Raw genomic sequence first — 23,050 nt, 5'->3', positions numbered from 1 at the left:
GCCAGGTGAAATGGAAACTTAGGTTATTATAAAAACCTGTGCGAGCATGCGCACAATGGCGGCTTTATTCTTAGTTGCACCAGACTGGAAACAAACCCAAATGTCTCCCAGCTGGTGAATGGATTGACTGGCTGCAGCCAGGTCACGACAGCCTATGAAGCATTAGAAAAGAATGAACTACGGACACGGACAGCAACACAGACAAACCTTGATGCATTATGCTAAGTGAAAGAAGCCAGACTCAAAAGGCACACACTGTATCATTCCAATTGTATGACATGAAGGTAAAATTACAGGCACAGTAAACAAATCAGTATTTTCCAGGGCTTGGGGGATGAGTGGGGAGACTTGATAGCAAAGGGAATTTGGGGGGAATTGAATAGCTCTTCTCTAGGTTAATTGTGGTGGTTTTATACAAACTAGGTCTGTCAGAATTCCTATAACTGCATACTGACAAGGGTGGGTTTTACTGTATCAAAATTATAAATTAAGAATAAAAGAGGGGAGGAGCCAAGGTGGTGGAACAGCATTGAAGATTTTGTGTGTCTCGCGTCCATGAAATACAGCCAGACCAACACTAAACCATCCTACACACCTAGAAAACTGATTGGAGGATTAACACAACAATCTGCACAACCTGAACCACAGAATTCAGCAGGTACGTGGTGCGGAGAGGTGAACTTGGGGAGCAAGAAGCCGTGGGAAGAGAGGTGCTTTTGCAGGTGGAGACGGGAGGGAGAATACGGGAAAAGCACCCCTCCCCAAAAGCATCTGGAGAGAAAGTGGAAAATGGGAAACAGCCGCAGGGACTAAACTAAAAAGGGAGAAAGGAGAGGGTTCAAATTCCAGTAAGACTGTGAACAAGGGGAGCGCGAAGGCTGCAACTCCGCAGCTCCATACCTGGCGGTGCTCTGGTGGGAAGGGCGAATCCCCAGGAGCAGAGTGGGGTCCGGGAGGTTCTCGGGCCACGTGGGGAAAAGCGGTTCCACTGCTGGAAGGACATTTGGTAGAGATTGTTGAAGCCACCTGGTGCCAGCAGACCCCAGAGAATGGCCACATTCGCTGGTGCAGGAACAAGGTCGTTAAGGGTGAAGCCTGGTGTTGTGATTTAACATAATTCCTGAAAAGCTGCTGCGACATTATCTGGTGAAATTTTCCTGGGGTGGGCTGGCACCTGGCCACAGTCTCCGGGCACCGGCAGTAGCAGGGTCCAGCAAGCATTCCTGGGTGCAGCCGACATTCGGCCACTGCTCATTCAGCCATTGCTCGGTGAGACCCTCTCGCAGAGGGGCGGGACCGGTCAAAGCCGCAGTCCTTCGGAAGTAAGGGGCCGGGGAAAACAGCCGCATCTGAGACAAAACTCGGGAGAGAGGTACTGCCTGGGGCTTGGTCACGGACAGTGAAGGAGTGGGAAGTGGACGAAAGCTGAAGACAGAGGACGGGTGCGTGATTGCTGATCGGGGAGAACAGACTGGGTGGCTGGGTGGCGCCATTTTTCACTACTCCCGCGCATGCTCCTAGGCACCTCCGAGCGCCGCAATAATCCACCCCAGTGTGCTAGCAGCGCCATCTACTGGAGAACGGAGCTGTTACACTTAGCCCTGCCCAATAGGGCCAACCTCCTTCTTCAAGAATACAAGTCTCACTGCCTACTTAGTTTATGAACTATAAAGAGCTACATAGTCTGACTTCAAGGGGAAAACGAAGTAATTTCAGTCCTATCTCAATTTGTTAGCAAGTCCATCTATTCAATTTTCTTTCTTTCTTTTTCTCTTTTACACTACTTTTCTTGAGTACAGAAAGAAAAAATTCATTTTTATTTTCAATTTTTATTAAAAATATTTGTCTTTAATTTTTTTCCCATATTTTTTGTTTGTGTAAATTTTTTCAAATTCTATTTTATTTCCATCATTTATTTTAGTCTACGTCAGCGTATTTACTTTTTCAAATTTTCAAACGATTTCCTTTTTTCTCTTTTTTGTTTCTTTTTCTTGAATACAGAAAGAGAAAAAATTTTTATTTTTAATTTTTATTAAAAATATTTTTCTTTAATTTTTTCTACTATATTCTTTACCTTTGTATAATTTTTTTTTCAAATTCTATTTTACTCCCATCATCTCATTTTAGTCTACTTCAGTGCATTCACTTTTTCAAATTCTCAAATGATTTCCCTTTTTTTTTTCTTTCCCCCTTTTTTTCTCTAATCTGTCAAACCACTTTCAACACCCAGACCAAAACACACCTAGGATCTAGCATCATCTATTCTATTTGTGTGTGTGTGTGTGTGTGTGTGTGTGTGTGTGTGTGTTTAATTTTTTAATTTCAATTTTCCTACCTAATTAATTCCTTTTCTCCCTTCAAAATGACAAAACAATGTAATTTACCCCTCAAAAAAAGAGCATGAAGAAATGACAGCCAGGGATTTAACCAACACAGATACAAGCAAGATGTCTGAACCAGAATTTAGAATCACGATAATAAGAATACTAGATGGGGTCGAAAATAGATTACAATCCCTTCCTGCAGAGATAAAAGAGGTAAAAAATAGCCAGAATGAAATTAAAAATGCTACAACTGAGATGCAATCACGGATGGATGCAGCGGCAGCAAGGATGAAGGAGGCAGAACAGAGAATCAGCAAATATAGAGGACAAACTTATAGATAATAATGAGGCAGAAAAAAGAGGGGGATTAAGGCAAAAGAGCACAATTTAAGAAATTAGAGAAATCAGTGATTCATTAAAAAGGAACAATATCAGAATCATAGGAGTCCCAGAGGAGGAAGAGAGAGAAATAGGGGTAGAAGTGTTATGTGAGCAAATCATAGTGGAAAACTTTCCTAACCTGGGGAAAGACACAGACATCAAAATCCAGGAAGCACAGAGGACCCCCATTAGACTCAACAAAAACTGACCACCAACAAGGCATATCATAGTCAAATTCACAAAATACTCAGGCAAGGAGAGAATCATGAAAGCATCAAGAGAAAAAAAGTCCCTAACCTACAAGGGAAGACAGATCAGGTTTGCAGCAGACCTATCCACAGAAACTTGGCAGGCCGGAAAGGAGTGGCGGGATATATTCAGGGTGCTGAATCAGAAAAATATGCAGCCAAGAATTCTTTATCCAGCAAGGCTGTCATTCAAAATAGAAGGAGAGATAAAAAGTTTCCCAGACAAACACAAATTAAAGGAGTTTGTGACCACTAAACCAGCCCTGCAAGAAATTTTAAGGGGGACTCTCTGAGGGGAGAAAAGATGAATATATACATACATCACACACACACACACACATATATGTATAAATACCAAAAGTAACAAAGATTAGAAAGAACCAGAGAACACCATCAGTAACTCCAACTTTACAAGCATCATAATGGCAATAGATTCATATCTTTCAGTACTCACTCTAAACGTCAATGGAGTCAATGCTCCAATCAAAAGACATAGGGTAACAGAATGGATAAGAAAACAAGATCCATCTATCACCTGTTTACAAGAGACCCACTTTAAACCTAAAGACACCTTCAGATTGAAAATAAGGGGATGGAGAACCATCTATCATGCTAATGGTCAACAAAAGAAAGCCAGAGTAGCCATACTTATATCAGACAATCTAGACTTTAAAATAGACTGTATCAAGAGATGCAAAAGGGCATTATATCATAATCAAGGGGTCTATCCACCAAGAAGACCTAACAATTATAAACATTTATGTGCCAAATAGGGGAGCACCCAAATATATAAATCAATTAATCACAAACATAAATAAACTCATTGATAGTAATACCATAATAGTAGGAGACTTCAACACCCCACCCACAGCAAAGGACAGATCATCTAATCAAAAATGAACAAGGAAACAATGGCTTTTAATGACACACTGGACCAGGTGGACTTAACAGATATATTCAGAACTTTTCATCCTAAAGCATCAGAATATACATTCTTCTCCAGTGCACATGGAACGTTCTCCAGAATAGACCATATACTGGGACACAAATCAGCCCTAAGTAAGTACAAAAATATCGCGATCATACCGTGCATATTTTCAGACCACAACACTATGAAACTGTAAATCAACCACAAGAAAAAAATTGGAAAAATAACAAATACTTGGAGACTGAAGAACATCCTACTAAAGAATGGATGGGCCAATCAAGAAGTTAAAGAGGAAATTAAAAAGTATATGGAAGCCAATGAAAATGATAACACCACAACCCAAAACCTCTGGGACGCAGCAAAGATGGTCATAAGAGGAAAGTATATAGCAATCCAGGCCTTCCTAAAGAAGAAAGAAAGGTCTCAGATACACAACCTAACCTTATGCCTTAAGGAGCTGGAAAAAGAACAGCAAATAAAACCTAAAACCAGCAGAAGACAGGAAATAATGAAGATTAGAGCAGAAATTAATGATATAGAAAACAATAACAACAACAACAAAAAAACAGTAGAACAGATCAATGAAACCAGAAGCTGGTTCTTTGAAAGAATTAACAAAATTGATAAACCACTAGCCAGTTTGATCAAGAAGAAAAAGGAAAGGACCCAAATGAGTAAAATCAAGAATAAAAGAGGAGAAATCACAACCAACACAGCAGAAATAAAAACAACAATAAGAGAATATTATGAGCAATTAGATGCCAATAAAATGAGCAATCTGGAAGAAATGGACAAATTCCTAGAAATATATACACTACCAAAACTGAAACAGGAAGAAACAGAAAATTTGAACAGATCCATAACCAGTAAGGAAATCAAATTAGTAATCAAAAATCTCCCAAAAAACAAGAGTCCAGGGCCAGATGGCTTTCCAGGGGAATTCTACCACACATTAAGGAAGAGTTAACACCTATTTCTTGAAGCTGTTCCAAAAAAATAGAAATGGAAGGAAAACTTCCAAACTCTTTCTATGAAGCCAGCCTTACCCTGATTCCAAAACCAGACAGAGACCCCACTAAAAAGGAGAACTATAGACCAATTTCCATGATGAACATGGATGCAAAAATCCTCAACAAGATATTAGCCAACCAGATCCAACAATACATTAAAAAAATTATTCACCACGACCAAGTGGGATTTATACCTGGGATGCAGGGCTGGTTCAGTATCCACAAAACAATTCACGTGATTCATCACATCAGTAAAAGAAATGACAAGAACCATATGATCCTCTCAATAGATGCAGAAAAAGCATTTGACAAAATACAGCATCCTTTCTTGATAAAAACCCTCAAGAAAGTAGGGATAGAAGGCACATACCTCGAGATCATAAAAGCCATATATGAATGACCCAACATTAATATCATCCTCAATGGGGAAAAACTGAGAGCTTTCCCCCTAAGGTCAGGAACAAGACAGGGATGTCCACTCTTGCCACTGTTATTCAACATAGTATTGGAAGTCTTAGCCTCTGCAATCAGACAACACAAAGAAATAAAAGGCATCCAAATCGGCCAGCAGGAGGTCAAACTTTCACTCTTTCGTGATGACATGATACTCTATATGGCAAACCCAAGAGATTCCACCAAAAAACTGCTAGAATTGATTCAGGAATTCAGCAAAGCTGCAGGATATAAAATCAACACACAGAAATCAGTTGCATTTAGAAATCCTATACACCAACAATGAAGCAACAGAAAGAGAAATCAAGGAATCGATCCCACTTACAGTTGCACCAAAACCCATAAAAAACCTAGGAATAAATCTAACCAAAGAGGTGAAAAATCTATACACTGAAAACTATAGAAAGCTGATGAAAGAAATTGAAGAAGACACACACACACACACACACACACACACAAATGGAAAAAGATTCCATGCTCCTGGATAGGAAGAACAAATATTGTTAAAAATGTCAATCCTACCCAAAGCAATCTACATATTCAATGCAATCCCTATCAAAATAATACCAGCATTCTTCACAGAGCTAGAACAAATAATCTTAAAATGTGTATGGAGCCAGAAAAGACCCCAAATAGCCAAAGCAATCTGGATAAAGAAAACCAAAGCAGGAGGCATCACAATCACAGACTTCAAACTATACTACAAAGCTGTAATCATCAAGACAGTATGGTACTGGCACAAGAATAGACACTCAGATCAACGGAACAGAATAGAGAACCCAGAAATGGACCCACAAATGTATGGGCAACTAATCTTTGACAAAGCAGGAAAGAATATCCAACAGAATAAAGACAGTCTCTTCAGCAAGTGGTGCTGGGAAAACTGGACAGCGACATGCAAAAGAATGAACCTGGACCACTCTCTTACACCAGACACAAAAATAAACTCAAAATGGATGAAAGACCTAAATGTTAGACAGGAAACCATCAAAATCCTCAGGGAGAAAGCAAGCAAAAACCTCTTTGATCTTGGCCGCTGCAACCTCTTACCCAACACATGTCCAGAGGCAAGGGAAACAAAAGCAAAACTGAACTACTGGGACCTCATCAAAATAAAATCTTCTGCACAGTGAAGGAAACAATCAGCAAAACTAAAAGGCAACCGACAGAATGGGAGAAGATATTTGCAAATGACATATCAGATAAAGGGTTAGTATCCAAAATCTATAAAGAACTTATCAAAATCAACACCCAGAAAACAAATAATCCCGTGAAGAAGTGGGCAAAAGACATGAATAGACACTTCTCCAAAGAAGACATCCAGATGGCCAACCGACAAGTGAAAAAATGCTCAACATCACCCATCATCAGGGAAATACAGATCAAAAGCACAATGAGATACCACCTCACATCTGTCAGAGTGGCTAACATTACCAACTCAGGCAACAATAGATGTTCGCGAGGATGTGGACAAAGAAGATCTCTTTTGCATTGTTGGTGGGAATGCAAGCTGGTGCAGCTGCTCTGGAAAACAGTATGGAGGTTCCTCAAAAAACTAAAAATAGAACTACCCTATGGTCCAGCAATTGCACTACTAGGCATTTATCCAAGGGATACGGGTGTGCTGTTTTGAAGGGACACATGCACCCCCACGTTTATAGCAGCACTATCAAAAATAGCCAAAGTATGGAAAGAGCCCAAATGTCCATCAATAGATGAATGGATAAAAAACATGTGGTATATATATACAATGGAATTACAATGGAGTATTACTCAGCAATCAAAAAGAATGAAATCTTGCCATTTGCAACTACGTGGATGGAATTGCAGGGTATTATGCTAAGTGAAATTAGTCTGTCAGAGAAAGACAAAAATCATATGACTTCACTCATATGAGGACTTTAAGAGACAAAACAGATGAACATATGGGAAGGGAAACAAACATAATATGAAAACAGGGAGGGGAACAAAACATAAGAGACTCATAAATATGGAGAACAAACTGAGGGTTACTGGAGGGGTTTTTGGGAGGGGGGATGGGCTAAATGGATAAGGGGCACTAAGGAATCTACTCCTGAAATCATTGTTTCACTATATGCTAACTACTTTGCATGTAAATTTAAAAAAATTTTTTTTTAATTAAAAAAAAAAAGAGAACACGGGGCACCTGCGTGGCTCAGTCAGTTAAGCGTCTGACTCTTGGTTTCAGCTCAGGTCATGATCTCCAGGGTTTGAGTTCAAGCCTTGCGTTGGGCTCTACGCTGGCAGCATGGAGCCTGCTTGGGATTCTCTGTCTCCTTCCCTCTCTGCCCCTCCCCACTCGCACTGTCTCTGTCTCTCTCAAAATAAATAAATAAACTTCAAAAAAAAAAAAAAAAAAGGGAGAACAATCCATTAGCTCATCATGTGCCCTAATGCTAGGTTTAGAAAATGTAGTCAATGTCCCCGTAAATAAACAATGAAACCTGACTTCTGTTTAGTCCTTAGAGATGTCCTTTTCTATGATTAGACTCACCAGAAAGGAAAACAGGGGAAGACAGTGGAATTGGAAAGGGCTACTCTTGAACACACGGTTAAAGTCCTTCAGTTTTCTACCTTTGATCTCTGAACCTTTTCATCTGAATACTTCAGTATAGTTCTGGAACAAGGATGTTCAGGAAGCATTTCTTCAGGGCCACATCACCATTTGGCAGACTGTTACTGAACACCTTCATAGGCCAGATGTCGGTCTTAAAAAGACCAACTTGACTTGATTTTGTCTCCTTTCTGTGCTGTTCTTTTCATTGTTATTGTTAGCAGTCTAAGCCTTGGATGACATGCCAAGGTTTACAATTACATCATATGTAGTGCCCTTGGCATTTCGCCCCACGAAGTGTTAACGATAGCCATTTTACCTAAGAGGATGTGGAAGCGAGGTAGGGCCTCAGTCAGGACCGTTAATGAGGTCACACGGCTGTCAGACTTGGAGATGGCAATTCCCACTGAGCTCTGACTTTAAAGGCTCAGAATTGTGCTTCTCTATGTGGACGGCTTAAAATTATTTTCCGTGGTTTACATGTGTTTACAAACCATTCATTTAATTAAGTAATCAAGATTCAGTGAATGCCTACAATTATTTTCAAGGCTGTTAATGTTTTCTCTTTGTGTTTTCACAAGAAAGTGAAATGAGATTTAGCCTGAACAGAAAAGGGGCCTTCATTCCTGTTGCTATGGGCAGGAAGGGGCTGGTGAGGCCAGCTTCAGTGCTCTAGACTTATTTCTAAAGAGGTGTCTCAACACATACTTCTCATTGAGATGAGCAGCTCACTTTATTCAGGTCCCATTGGGTGTCTGCCTGTGGGTGAAGGCATCTACTGGTTGAGTATTAATTTGCTGTCTCCTCGAAATCTTCCTGATCTTCAACATCACATATTCTGCAGAGGAGGGAAGGCTTTCTCTTAGAAGGTATATCATCCTGGCCCAGCCCTGTCTCCAGTGGCTTGTGATCTATGGGCTAAAGGCCAAGGTGAATCCTTACAGTTATGGACTGAATGTCTGTGCCAGCCCAAATTCATATGCTAAAGTCCTAAACTCCAACAGGATGGCACTTGGAGGTGGGGCTTTGGGGAGGTCATTAGGTTTAGATGAGATCATGAGGGTGGGGACTCCATGAAGGGATTAGTGTCCTTATAAGAAGGGAAAGAGGGACCAGAGCACTTTCTCTTTCTCTGCCTCATGGGGACAGAAGAGCTTCACCCGGAACCAAATCTGTAGCATCTTGTTTTTTTAATTTTCTTTTTAATTTTAATTTTTTTATTTGAGAGAGAGAGAGAGAAAGTGCAAGAGGGGGAGAGGGACAGAGGAAGAGGGAGAGGGACAGAAAAAGAGAGAGAGAGAATCTTAAGCAGGCTCCATGATCAGCACAGAGCCCAATGCAGGGCTTGATCCCATGACCCTGGGATCATGACCTGAGCTGAAATCAAGAGTTGGACGCTTAACCAACTGAGACACCTAGGCACCCTGTAACCTCTTGATCTTGGACTTCCCAGCCCCCAGAACAGTGGGAAATAAATGTCTGTTGTAATGGTATTCTTTTATAGCAGCCCACGCAGACTGATGTTTACCTTCCCCACATTTCTTTTTGTTTTTGAAAATTTTTAAGTTTATTTATTTATTTTGAGACAGAGAGAGACAGAGAGAACACACACAGGGGAGGGGCAGAGAGGGAGGGAGAGAGAGAATCCCAAGCGGGCTCTGAGATGTGGGGCTTGAACTCACAAATCTCGAGATCATGACCTGAGCTGAAACCGAGAGTCCGACGTTTAACGACTGAGCCACCCAGGCTCCTGTCCCCACATTTCCGAAGAGCAGACCTTTGGTTTGGCCTGAGGTATCAGAGTGGCCCATAGAGTCCACAGAAGGGCAGACAATGGTGGGAAGAAAAATAATAGACCTAAGGGCCATAAGCTACATAAAAACTGGGATACACAGGAACATCTTCAACCAGGCTGCCAGCACTGTGAGTTATCAGCCTGACAACAGACAGACAGAATTCACTGAGCATTTACTGTCGCTAAGTACCTTACATGCACAGTCTCATTCTCACAACAACTGAGGAAGGCATGGATGCTGTTGACATCATTATCATCATCATTATCTTCAGGTGATAGATAAGAAAACTGAGGCCCAGAGAGGTAGGTAACTTGCCACAAATCACATGATTGGTAAGTGCTGGAATGGGCATTGCAGTCAGGCCTGACTCAAGATTTCGAGTCCTGAACCACGAAGCCAGAGCGTACAAGATCAGTACCTTAGAATAAAAAATCTAACCAAGACACATCCGCCGGAATAAAGAGGCCAGCCAGTGATCTGAGAACCACAAAAGACAGACATGGTAACTAGCATATTCTGAACACCTGCCATCTTTCAGGCGCATCCTAAGTCCTATGTATGTGTGAGCTCACCTAATCCTCAGCACGACTTTGGAGGTAGCCGTATTGGCATCATTATTTCCATTTTGTAGATGAGAAAACTAAGGCCGAAGGAAGGGGTTACCAGATAAAATGTAGGATGCCAGTTAAATTTGAATTGCAGATAAAACAATGAATAATTTTTTAGAATAAGTATGTCCCAAACACTATGCATGTATGTTATTTCTCTGTAATTATTTTAACTGGGTGTCCTCCATTGTCGTTTACTGAATCTGATAGCCCTACAGAGAGAGTAAGGAACTTGCAAGGTCCCAGAACAAGAGTATGGGGCATGCTGGGACCAGAGGCCGATCCGACTTTGGGGTCTGTGAGCCATCTTACTGTAAAACCACATGTCCTCTCAGTTAAAGGTTAGAACGAGAGGGAGCCCAGGGGTCATGGCATCGACTCCAGGCAGCGACAGGCATCTGGCTAATGGTGGAAGCAAGTTTTCTAGGAGAAGGCTAGAGAGAGGCAGGCAGCTTTCCCAGCAGTTGACTTGGCAAAACCAGCAGTCATTTGGGGAAACAGGGGAGAGTAGCGGGTTAGAGCTGGGTCTCTCCCATGAGACATGCCCTTTGCACTTACCAGCTGACTGCCTTCCGGCAAACTGCAAAGCTCCTCCCAATCCCCAGGTCCTCTGTGGGGCTCTCAGGTATGACTGATTCTCCTCGTCTGCTTTTGTGTCTCTTTCTTATATTAACCTGTGAGCTCCTTGGGGGTAGGGACTAGACCTATCTATTATATATGCGATTATGTGCAGCATATAGTCGGTGCTCAATAAATGCTTGATTTTTATGAGTTGGCCAACCCTGGAGGGAACTTTGGGAAAAAGACAGCCGGAGGGTGGGAGTACAAAGGGTGTGCACTTTATATCCTTAGCTGAACGGTTTAAGTTCAAAATTTATGAAATGACTTGTTCAGTTTTTAAATAAAAATGTTAAGGCCAAAGTGTCAACTTTATTCCTGTTTCTCAAATCAGTTTCAACCACCTCAGGTCCCCATTATGAAGAAAGATGATAACATTGATGTTCTCAGCACCCATACTTGAAAAGATATTACAGAATGTGCTATAAGAGCACATTTCTGATGCACTGTGAGGCTCAAATAGCTGATAAAACTCTTTTAGGTCATTATCACATTTCCTGTTGGTTACTAGATACTCTGGTGGTCTCTTGTGTTGGGACTTTCCTCACGCAGGAGGCTCACCTGTTATAAGCTGTCAGCAAATCATCAGCAGTTCTGTTTCTTTAAAGGAAGATAATAAACTTCCCGGGCAGCAAGATCTTGGCCAAAGTCCTGCCTGTAATTTTCTCTCCCAATGAACACCAGAAATGCCTACTTCGTCACGTGACCACCTTTGTTTAAAAGCTTGGCTCACAGTGTTCAGGCAGAGAATATGCACCACTTATAGCTCTGGCTGAAATTGTCTCCCTGGGAAACTGATGTGAAATAGGTTCCTCGTGTGAACGCAGCTTTATTTCTTACTCAAAGCCGAAAGGAGTGTGCCTAGAAGACTGGTTTCAAATATGTAGAAGTCCGTTATTTACAACCTGTGCAGTGAATGGCAAGAAACATAGAACAGGAAAGAAAGAGATCTGGAAACACAAATAATACAGCAGAAGAAAAAATGCATGTGCAGAATTTGATGACGCTGCCCTCAAAAAGAAGAATCAAGGCCATTTCCCTTTGAAGTAATCAGGTTGTTTTGGCCACAGTCCAATTTTTGTGTAACCCTTTTGCCTGCATTCTTTTTCCATTACTTTGAGTTGTTGCCCAAATCAGTTAATGTTCATGGTGGAATAAAAAGAACTGGGATGTTCCAATAAAAAAAAAATCTATTTCCTCTCAAGTAGGATATTGGTTGTTGAAATGTGATTGTTTCAACATTAAAAATATGTTTTTGTGCTATAGAATAAAGACTTCTATGTGCTGATCTGATAGAGCAGTACAAGTTTTAATGAGGGAGAAGCAAGTTAAATCTGGGTAGAAACAACTTCCTTATGTCAGGATGACATATCTTTTTTCCCCCCCAAGTGAGAATTCATGCCTTATTCTTAATTTCAGCAGACGATGAGTAATTTTTTCTCATTGTGCTTTTTTGTGTTTTCTGATTTTTCAGAATTGAAACAAGTGTTATTTTCTAGTTGGAATAAGGCACTCTTAAAACAGTTTTAGAAGTAACCCAGAGGTATCCAGAGTGAGTGTATTTGTTCATGCTTTGAAAAGGAACTGGATGCCATGATTGCCTTGGAAAGAAGGCCATTCCAGGGCTTGGGCTTCCTCAAAAAGATGTATGGGCACACGTCAGCAGCTCTGAAATGGCCTTATCCTTGCGGAAATGTCGAGCGATAGGCAAGATCTCACTTGTCATCACCACAGAATGTGAGAGGTGAAATATACAGCCAAGTAGAACATTTATCTCTTTCCTGAACTAAAGGAAGGAAGCCTTTGGAGACATTTGGTATGTTTGGAAGATGCAGATAAAGGGAAGTGTCCTTTTGCTCCAACAAGAGGATAGAAGAATGACCATCTGTCCAGTCCCTGCTTTTCACATACTTTGCTTCTCGGGCCTCAAGACGCAGCAGAAGGAAATGTGTGACCCCTCGAGGAACCGCGCACACTCAATGGCAGACAGGAGCCTTGCCCCATTCGCGCCTGGCACATTGTGACGGCATGAAGCCCACTGAAGATTTTGGATCCCGTTTGCCTGCTCACGTTTAGGAGTTACCTGCTGTTTAAGAAGGGCTCAAAGAAAGAATGCCACTTTATTTGGCTTTCATTTCAGTAACAGTCTGTTTTGACTGTTACTCATTCATTTATTTATAAAACATTATTAAAGTGCCTTCTTTGTGTCCCTCTGTCAAGCACTCTCATCTACATTAATATTTTAATATTACTACAGGTTTGTAGAGTAGGACTTTGTACCCCCATTTGGCATGGCAGCAATTAACTCGCCCAGTGACAGAACTGGATTCAAGCCAAAACGTGGGAGCAGGACTAGTGTCTTTTTGTCCCCCTGGCTGTGGGGGACATTCTTTCTGTTCTGTTCTGTTGCACATTGCCATTCCTTCTGTTGCACATGCTGACTTTGGTTGCTGTATCCTGGGCAAAGCCTTGTCTACAGGGGGTCTGTTCAATAACAGCATCAGATTAGTTTTTGTGGGTTAGAAAGAGAAAAACCGACCTAAAAGTTTTTGTATCATATCAGGATGTCTCTAAGAACTGAATGTGAGCGTGATCACATCTGGAGCTAAAAAAGGTCTTGAAATCTGGAAGGGTGGGTTAATCACTTGATTCTGTTGTAACACACGATCACGCAGTGCCCCCATGCTGGTGTGAACCCGACAGAACAGTCAATAGAGAGAAGGCCAGGATTTCCTGAACCCCAACCTTGACCTTTCCAGGATAAGGAGCATAACCCAGTCATTGACTGGGAGGGCTAAAGGGACCTACCAATCAAGAGGGAAGTTAGAAACACATTTGGAGGATCTCCCTTTCCTTTCTTTCTTTTTTAATAAGCTCTGTTCCAGCAATGGGGCAGAGTAGAAAGACAGCAGGCTTTGGTGACAGGCAGCCCTGAACTTGAACTTGCTTTATCATTGATCAGGCCAAAAGAAATTGGTAAGATATCATCTTTAAATCTCTGATTCCTCACAGGCGAAATGGAGATAAAAATGTCTAACTCAAAGATGTGTTTTAAGAATTAAAGGAGGTAATACAGGCTGATACCTCTCTGGTGCTTAATGTCAGAAATGTTGAATAAATGGAAGTTGTTATTCATTTTATCATTAGTTTAAACAACAACAACAGTGTAAGGGGAACCTGGGTGGCTCAATTGGTTAAGTATCTGGCTCTTGATTTCAGCTCAGGTCATGATCTTACGGTTCGTGAGTTCCAGCCCCACATCAGGTTCCTCATACTGACGGTGCAGAGCCTGCTTAGGATTCTCTCTCTCCCTCTTTCTCTGCTCCCCCCGCTCCCGCCCTGCTCGCTTGCTCTCTCTCAAGATAACTAAATGAACTTAAAAAAAAAAAAAAAAAGCAGTGTCAACATCAGACAAGAAGCCTCGACTGTTTAGAAGCCACATGGGGAAAAAAAAGACCAGGGAAATGAGCTAAACCGTTTAGGGTTTCCTATATGTGACAGAAAGAAGTTTCTATTTTGCTATTTTGTTCTTTCTCTATACCTTTCTAAACTTTGCAAGCTGTGTGCAATTTGCTTGTATTATTTTAGTCAGAAAAAAAGAAAAGCAAAAGAGAACTAATCTCTCTCCTTAAATGGATTCTTTTTTTTAAAGTTTATTTATTTTGAGAGAGAGAAAGAGAGAGAGAGAGAATGTGAGCAGGGAAAAGACAGAGAGAGAAAGAGAGAGAGAATCCCAAGCAGGCTCCATGCTGTCAGCAGAGAGCCCGATGCAGGGCTCAAACTCACAAACGATGAGATCATGACCTGAGCTGAAACCAAGAGTCAGACGCTTAACCAACTGAGCCTTCTTGGCGCCCCTCTCCTTAAGTGGATTCTTAAGGAGATGTTTCATTACGCTGAAAAATGGGGAAAAATGGTAAATGCATGAATTAAAATGCCTGATTTTTTACTATCCAAGGGAAAAAAAAAGAGATTTTTCATAATTTGCCTATCCTAGCAAGGACCTAGTTACTACTTGAGTGTTAACATCCTTAATCATGATAGAAGTTCAATTTTAGCTCACAAATGTTATGCTTGACCACAGAAGTCTAACTATACCATTGGCTCAGATTTGGCTAGTAGTTTTTCTTACAGTGGAACTGGTCCTTATAGAGTTTGATTCCATCTTAAGATTAAAGTTTTAGTAGATTTAACTATTATTTCTGTTGTCAAACAATAACTACATTCTTTGAGATGCTATAATAAAATCTCACCTTAAAGAAAATTGTACTTGGGGTTATAGTAGCCCAGAATTCTTACATCCTCTCTATGATCAGTTATCTTTTTTATAAAAATGGATATCCTTTCAATTGTCCCTTTTTCTGACTTGTAAGGGAATTCTCTTAAAGAGAGATCTCTAACTGGAGGAAAGCAGATTTCTTTGTAAAAGCTGACAGGGCAAGAAAGATTTTCTACATATAGACTGAGATGGAATTTTCTAAAAAAGTGCTGACACTCTCCTTTTATCAGACTTCCTTCCTTTCAATTTTCTGTGAAATGGGACATTGAAAATCAAGTATCAAAGTCCAAGAAAAGTGCTGTGCCACTTACCCATGCAGTCTGGGCCCCAATGGCCTGGACAGCACTGAGGTTGGACATAGTCCTTCCTACAGATATGGCGGCATCCAGGGAGAGACAGCGAATACTTCCTGATTTCAAAGGTGTACCTTAGAGAGGAAGGAGAAGACATAAACCCATGATCAGAGCAATTCAGTTAACTCTGGGCAGTGGGATTTTCCTATGTTTTTATTTAGGTCTTTCTTTACACTTGCCTATATGTTAAAAAACATAGATTGAACAGAATTTTGCTGTCTAGGGAGAATAAAACTTAATCATGATTTACCTTTAATTGTATAAAACGGATGACAATGAAAATAAAGGTGAAATATCAGAGCACAACGAAAATAAAGGTGAAATGATGTCAGAAGTGGGGCTGGTAGGTAAAGGAAATAGTGTTAGGCTCTGGGTACATGTTACCGGTGGACGTCACACTTGTCGCAGCTAATACAAGAAGGAAAAGATCGTAGGTTCTGGGATGCACAGGATCTCTGGATCAAACTGCCTAGGATGAGAATGTCTTTTGCAGGGACTCTATATGTAAACATTTCTGTGAGAGGTGGTGTAGTGTAGTGGGCAATATATGTCACAATATCCTCAAGGGAGATGTAATGATGAATTTCTTAGAACAGTTTTTATACCATCTGAGGTACAGATCTGGAATAGCAATTCTATGGAGGCTAAACACCATTGTCTATTTTGATGGAATCTCTGCATGGATGGCTTATTCCAGGATTTGACTTTAGTGTATCTAGAGACGATTCTTCAGGAATATCATTTCTTTCAACTGGGCTATTAAGAATAGTGTGCAGGTGAGTTTAAGGTTGTACTTCTAATCTAGTCCCTGAGTTACTGGCTTTATGGGCCGTCAAGATGGAGACAGAGTTGACAATTCCTCTGGAAGCTTGAGAAGAGATGGCAGGGGCATCTCTTCGCAAAGATGGGAAGAGGAAGAGCCAAGGGCAGAATGAAACATCCCCTCAGGGGCCAATCTTGGGTTCATTTCAGCATAAATGAATGACCGATCAAAGTCTTCAATTCTGCAACAGAGAGCACGAGTATAATAATCTTATCCTGTGTGTGTGTGTGTGTGTGTGTGTGTGTGTGTGTGTGTTGGAGGGGGGATGGTAGGGTGGGGAGGACATAACCAAGTGCCCACCTGGGCCATGAAAAAAAGTTGCCAGTACAAAGAGTTCTTCAATAAAGCCATCGTATAATTTTAACCTCGAATCCTAAATCTTTATATACTTCCTAAGAGAATCTGGTCAAAATGTGTGACCATTTTGGTACCTGAATGGTCACCTGTTGCGTATGCTTGCTAATTCTAGGTCAGTTAGTCTTGGGAAGCTTTTTTTAAAATTTTTACTTTGAGAGAGACAGCGAGAGGGAGAGCAGGGGAGAGAGGTAGAGGGAGACAGAGAGAGAGAGAATCTAAGCAGGTGCCATGCTCAGTGTGGAGCCCAACCCAGGGCTCGATCTCATGACTCTGTAATCATGACCTGAGCCGAATCAGGAGTTGGATGCTCAATCAACTGAGCCACCCACATGCCCCAGAAAGCTTTTATTAAAATTGATGATTTTGGTCATAGAATATATCGTGGTCATATTAAGTGAACATGAATTTAAAATAGTGTAATATAACAGTATTAAGTTTCCATTTTATACAAAATAAGAAATAGTACTGATCCTTCATCCCTGAATTAGGAATGAGCTCATTGAGAGATGTCTAATGTCTAAATCAGTAGACTTAGTATACTGAACATTGTGTTGACACTTGAGCTGTGTGGCTGCTTGCATTAGCCAGTAAGTGAAACTGCTTGTCTTCCTTTGCAAGGATTAGCCTTGAATTATGAGAGTTTTGAATCATTAGAGGATTTCAGCAATGCAATGCTCACAGAAAATGTATGAAGCTGTAACTCCTTTGTCTTCTCTCGTTAGGTTCTAATTAGTATCAGGATCCATAGCTGGCTAATAAGATGACTGCCGGATCCATGGCTTTTCAGTCCATGTTCTGACTAGAAACTTTCCAAATGAAACAAAACCCAGATTTTTAAAATAAAGAAGGGCACGATGAGGGGAAAATGTTTGTGTGCAATGCAATATAGTCAATTTTGTATGGAAATGTGAATCAAAAATATATTTTTTAGATGCAAGGTTGTAAGTTGTGAGTTTGGATTGAATGTAATCCTAAAGTAAGGGAAAATCACAGAAATGCTTTGTAGTGTTTGAGATGGGAAGTTTCCATTAGATTCACAATCCCTTAAATTTCAAGACTTGAGTACATTTAGTTTCTCATGAGTACCTGCAATCTCGAACCCCTACGGAGCCATTGGTAACCTTTGTGTAACCATCTGGGCAATTAATTTCTAAGTTGAGCAAGCAGGATCGGCACTCAGTCCTAATTGTAAGCAGAGATGTCTTATCACACCTTTTTGCCTGTGAAGACATAAAAAAAAATCAAGTCCCATTAGCAGAACCTTGGTTGGCCAATCTTCCCCATTGGATTCATGTCCGTGGAATGACAGGGATGGCAACAGGTTGATTGGTAATGACTGGCTGGTTGCTTTCAACCTTATGTAGAAAGAGTGTTGGGATCAACAAGCAATGTCTGCCATGGCTGTAGGTGATGAAGGAGGCTGCTTGTACCACCTGTTTGCTGTCCTTGATCTAAAGTGTGGAATCCAATAAAGCAAGGTAACTTCATTACATACACTTACCCAACTGGGAATCCTGAAATATAGAGTACACTTTCCAAATGGGAAAAATTTTAAAGTGGTTATTTAGGGTCAATTGGTCATAGATCAACAGGTCTCAAGAATATTCTTTCACCATTGATTCTACAGCAATAGTCTAGTCTGGGTGCTAAATGCTATGAAGCATATAGTTCCTGCTCCAAAGGTGTTTGCAACATTTTGATTAGAATTCAGCTAGACTATGGGCTCCAACAGGCAGTGATCTTTTTCTGTTTGGTCCTTGAATATTTCCCAAGCACATAGAACAGTGCCTGGTACATAGTAGTGCTTAGTAAAATATTTGTTGATTGAATGCGTTGTAGGAAATACAACAGACCCACTAGAAACAGTCACTTAGCAACATTAAGCAGTAGCGAATCAACTGCTAGTATGAATGATGCAGACCCATGTTGGCCCTGTCTTCAGGATCTCTCATTGTCCAAGATGTTGGTGGTGGTTCTCCCAAATAGATTTGGTCCCCTCTCTCTAATCTCCTTCATTTCCCATCAAGTTTAAGAAGAAGCAGTTTCATACAATGAAGAGAGACAAAATGTGGGAGTCAAAAAACCTAAGATTGGAATCAAGCTCTGTATCTTGCTAAGTGTACAGTCTTGAACGAATTCTTCACCCTTTGCCATCCTCTGTGATGGGGAAGTGCAAATAATCACTCTCCAGGTTACGGAGACCTTTAAATGATATGTGCAAATTGCCTGGCCCAGTATCTGGAATATTTTAGGCAGTAAATGCTAGTTCCCGTAATGCTTCTCTGTCCCCACCTCTGTGTTTTGCTTACTGTCTCTTTGGATAGAAATGTGCTTCCTCCTCCTCTTGGCTCCCCAAACTTCATCTTTCAAGCCCCTGCTTAAGACACTATTTCCACAAAACCACCCCCATCTCTCTTCCTTTTCTCAACTTCTTCTCTTCATGTGGTTGGCCAGTGGAACACATTTTGTTGTCTTTGTTTTCCATTTAAAAACCCCTGTGGGAGGGGACCCTGACTCTTACTTCTTACTTACTCTCATCCACAAATAGCACACAGGCCAGCACTAGGTAGGGGTGGTGAGAATGTCATAACTACTTCTAAGTTTACTGAAATATATAAAGGCTGCATAAGAAGAAGTCTTATTTTTACAGAGAAATTTATGGTTATACGTACTTCCAAGAGCATCATCTAATTTGATCTTGACTATGCTGAAGATAAACAGGGAGGTATCATCATCCCCATTCTAGGGGGGAGAAAACTGAGGTGAGGGGAGGTTCTGTGACTTGCCAAGGCCACAGTGTAAGCTTTTGGTCTTTTGATTCCTTTTTTTTTTAATTTAATTTTTTATTTTTTAAAACTTACATCCAAATTAGTTAGCATATAGTGAAACAATGATTTCAGGAGTAGTAGATTCCTTAGTGCCCCTTACCCATTTAGCCCATCCCCCCTCCCACACCCCCTCCAGTAACCCTCTGTTTGTTCTCCATATTTATGAGTCTCTTCTGTTTTGTCCCCCCCCCTGTTTTTATATTATTTTTGTTTCCCTTCCCTTATGTTCATCTGTTTTGTCTCTTAAAGTCCTCATATGAGTGAAGTCATATGATTTTTGTCTTTCTCTGACAGACTAATTTCACTTAGCATAATACCCTCCAGTTCTATCCACGTAGTTGCAAATGGCAAGATTTCATTCTTTTTGATTGACGAGTATTACTCCATTGTATATATGTACCACATGTTCTTTATCCATTCATCCATCTATGGACATTTGGACTCTTTCCATACTTTGGCTATTTTTGATAGTGCTGCTATGAACATGGGGATGCATGTGTCCCTTTGAAACAGCACACCCGTATCCCGTGGATAAATGCCTAGTAGTGCAATTGCTGGGTCGTAGAGTAGTTCTATTTTTAGTTTTTTGAGGAACCTCCATACTGTTTTCCAGAGTGGCTGCACCAGCTTGCATTCCTAGGTCTTTTGATTCCTTGATTAGCTTATTCCTCTTCCCTGCATGCTATACAACGGCACATAGAAAAATAAAATCTGTTTTTATGGGCAGCTTTCATTTGATGATCATTATGAACCAAAATAGCCCTGGAATATTCTTTATGGAATAATAGTAAAAGCCACCCTTAGCTAGAGTTTGAATCAACTCCCTTTAATGGTCATGAAGCCTCTACATCTGTTAAAACCGGCTTTTCTTTGTATTAGGTTTTCCCACTTAGATAAGCGGATGGAAGGACATTACTTTTTCTTTTCTTTCTCAAAAGGTCAGGTTTAATACTTGCTTTTCAAGAAATCTCTTGACTTTCAAGTTGTCCTTTTCAAATGGAATGGCTTATTTGGTCTCTTATACAGTCTCCTCTGAAAAGCAAACTCAGCTTTAAACCCTGGTCAAGGCCTGATTTCTGTACTTAAGCAAGCACTCGATGCTGCTGATGGTGATGATGACAATGAAGATGATGATTCTGGCTGTTTGTGGAGCACTGTCAGGGGAGGAACTGCAGTTCAGAGAGATGAATTAACCTGCTCAGGCTTGGACCACTAGTAGGCTGTGGGGCACAGTGACCGGTCCTCAGACATAGTTGATAAACAAACATATGAGAGCCACGGTTCAAACTCACCACTCTCAAACCTCTAAGCTGGAGCATGAAACCGTTATGCTAGCTTCCAGCATTTTCGTGAAAAGCATTATCAGAGGACATCCAACTGGCGTCGAGTCGGTAGGGATAAATATTTGCCTGGCTCAGATGCAGAATCATGTTTAAGTTTTATGATGAATAGAAATCATGCCTGGGGAAACGCATTTTAAATAAATCACTCAGATTGCCTTGTTCCTACCCCTCGTTTCGGCTGACCTAGCTGCACATCTGATACCCAACTTGCTCTATTAAGACAGCTCATGTGAGGGGCGCCTGGGTGGCTCAGTCGGTTAAGCATCTGACTTCGGCCCAGGTCATGATCTCGCGGTCTGTGGGTTCGAGCCCCACATCGGGCTCTGTGCTGACCGCTCAGAGCCTGGAGCCTGTTTCAGATTCTGTGTCTCCCTCTTTCTCTGACCCTCCCCTGTTCATGCTCTCTCTCTCTCAAAAATAAATAAGTGTTGTTAAAAAAAAAAAAAAAAAGACAGCTCACGTGAGCCTGCTTGAGATGTTGGTGTTCTGGTGGGTTTCACGAGAGATGCTGACCCTACCACCCTGGGTACTTCTTTTTCGTTCTTTCTTTCTTTCTTTTTTTTAAATTTTTTTAATGTTTATTTTTGAGAGAGAGAGAGAGAGCAAGAGCGTGAGCAGGGGCAGGGCAGAGAGACAGGGAATCACAGAATCCAAAGCAGGTTCCAGGCTCTTGAGCTGTCAGTACAGAGCCTGACACGGGGCTCGAATCCACAAACCGTGAGATCATGACCCGAGCTGAAGTTGGGAGCTTAACCGACTGAGCCACCCAGGCACCCCTCTTTTTCTTTTTTCATGTTTTATTTATTTTTGAGAGAGAGACACAAAGTGTGAGCAGGGGAGAGGGAGACACAGAATCCGAAGCAGGCTCCAGGCTCTGAGCTGTCAGCATAGAGCTCGGTATGGAGCTCCAACCCACAAACTGTGACATCATGACCTGAGCCGAAGTTGGACACTTAACCAACTGAGCCACCCAGACACCCCTTTGGGTACTTCTACTACAACTCTGTGGAAGCTAGAAGGGATGAGTTCCCGATGCATTCTGTAACACTGTTTCTCAACCAGACATCACCTACAATTCCCTAGAACATCTGTCTGCTCATCTGTCTTCAGCCGTGGTTATTTTCTATATTCAAAATGATGCAATGGGAGGTATTCACAGTGAATTATTAACACAAAAGAAACACCCCTGCCCCAGGGGGATACCAACATCTGCAATGGAAAGAGGAACATTAGCACGAGCGACAGAGTTCCTAACAACGGGGTTTGGCATAGGAATAGAACCAACTGGGTGAGCTCACCTTTGGAAAGATGGTTCACGACCATTAGGATCCTATTCGCTGCAGCCTTTCTCTTTATTTTATGAAGTCCAGAGAGTACCCTTTACCCATCACAACAGAGGAAAGCAAAAAGGTTTTTAACATACCATGAACATAACAACAACAACAACAAAAATGCGAGACTCATCTTACCTGCTCTGTAGTTTCAGGCGGGGAGCAGAAATTTTGTACCACCAATCCAAGAAGAAAAAGCATGAACTTTTGTAGCATAGTGAGAAAATATTTGCTCCTTCTGGCTCCAGGCACCTGTCGGAACTATTCAGCTATTCTAACCTAGTCTGATGAACTCCTAGCGAATTCTCTTTCATTTCAGTGTTTGCTTTCAAATCCTTCCCCCTCTTTTTCCTGGATTGAAGCAGATGATATGTGAGAACTGCCTCGAGACAGGAAAAATGGCCAATTCAGGGGTCGTGGTGAAATTGGCCACTTTCGACTCTATATATGTCTTGGTTGAATGACAGGATATCCTGAAGGGGCTGAGGCGGAGACATGCTCTGGAATTTTTGTGCCTCGTGCAACTCCCAAGAACGAGCTCCCACCTCCCAGGGCTCTGCCCATCCCGCTTCTGGTCCTGGCTGCTCCTGGACCCACAGCCCCACGGACACGTATCCAGCCACACCATGGAAAACTGCAGGCCCCTCTCTCCGAATGCAAAGTCCCAATCTTGGTGCCAGGCAGTATTTGTGGGAGTCCCCATAAACAGGAACGATCCCACAGGGGGAATGCTGCAGGAGTTCGGGGCTTTGACTTGGGAGAGGGTGGTGGCCGTCACTTTGGCACGGCTGCCAG

At 41.5% G+C, this 23,050-nt stretch overlaps 1 protein-coding gene across 1 annotated transcript in view; it reads right to left on the bottom strand.

Annotated features, from left to right (window-relative positions):
* Positions 1–22,471, bottom strand: part of STAB2 (stabilin 2) — a 164,138-nt gene extending 141,667 nt beyond the window's left edge. The window contains exons 1-3 of the mRNA XM_042947554.1: positions 22,394–22,471; positions 17,840–17,973; positions 15,532–15,647 (exon numbers count right to left, since the gene is read on the bottom strand). Of these exons, the coding sequence (XP_042803488.1) occupies positions 15,532–15,647; positions 17,840–17,973; positions 22,394–22,471 (328 nt within the window). The remainder of the gene's footprint in view (positions 1–15,531; positions 15,648–17,839; positions 17,974–22,393) is intronic.
* Positions 22,472–23,050: the final 579 nt, after the last annotated feature.

This window comes from Panthera leo, chromosome B4 (assembly GCF_018350215.1).
Source record: "Panthera leo isolate Ple1 chromosome B4, P.leo_Ple1_pat1.1, whole genome shotgun sequence".
Classification (NCBI taxonomy): domain Eukaryota; kingdom Metazoa; phylum Chordata; class Mammalia; order Carnivora; family Felidae; genus Panthera; species Panthera leo.
This window is presented reverse-complemented; position numbering and strand designations above follow the sequence as displayed.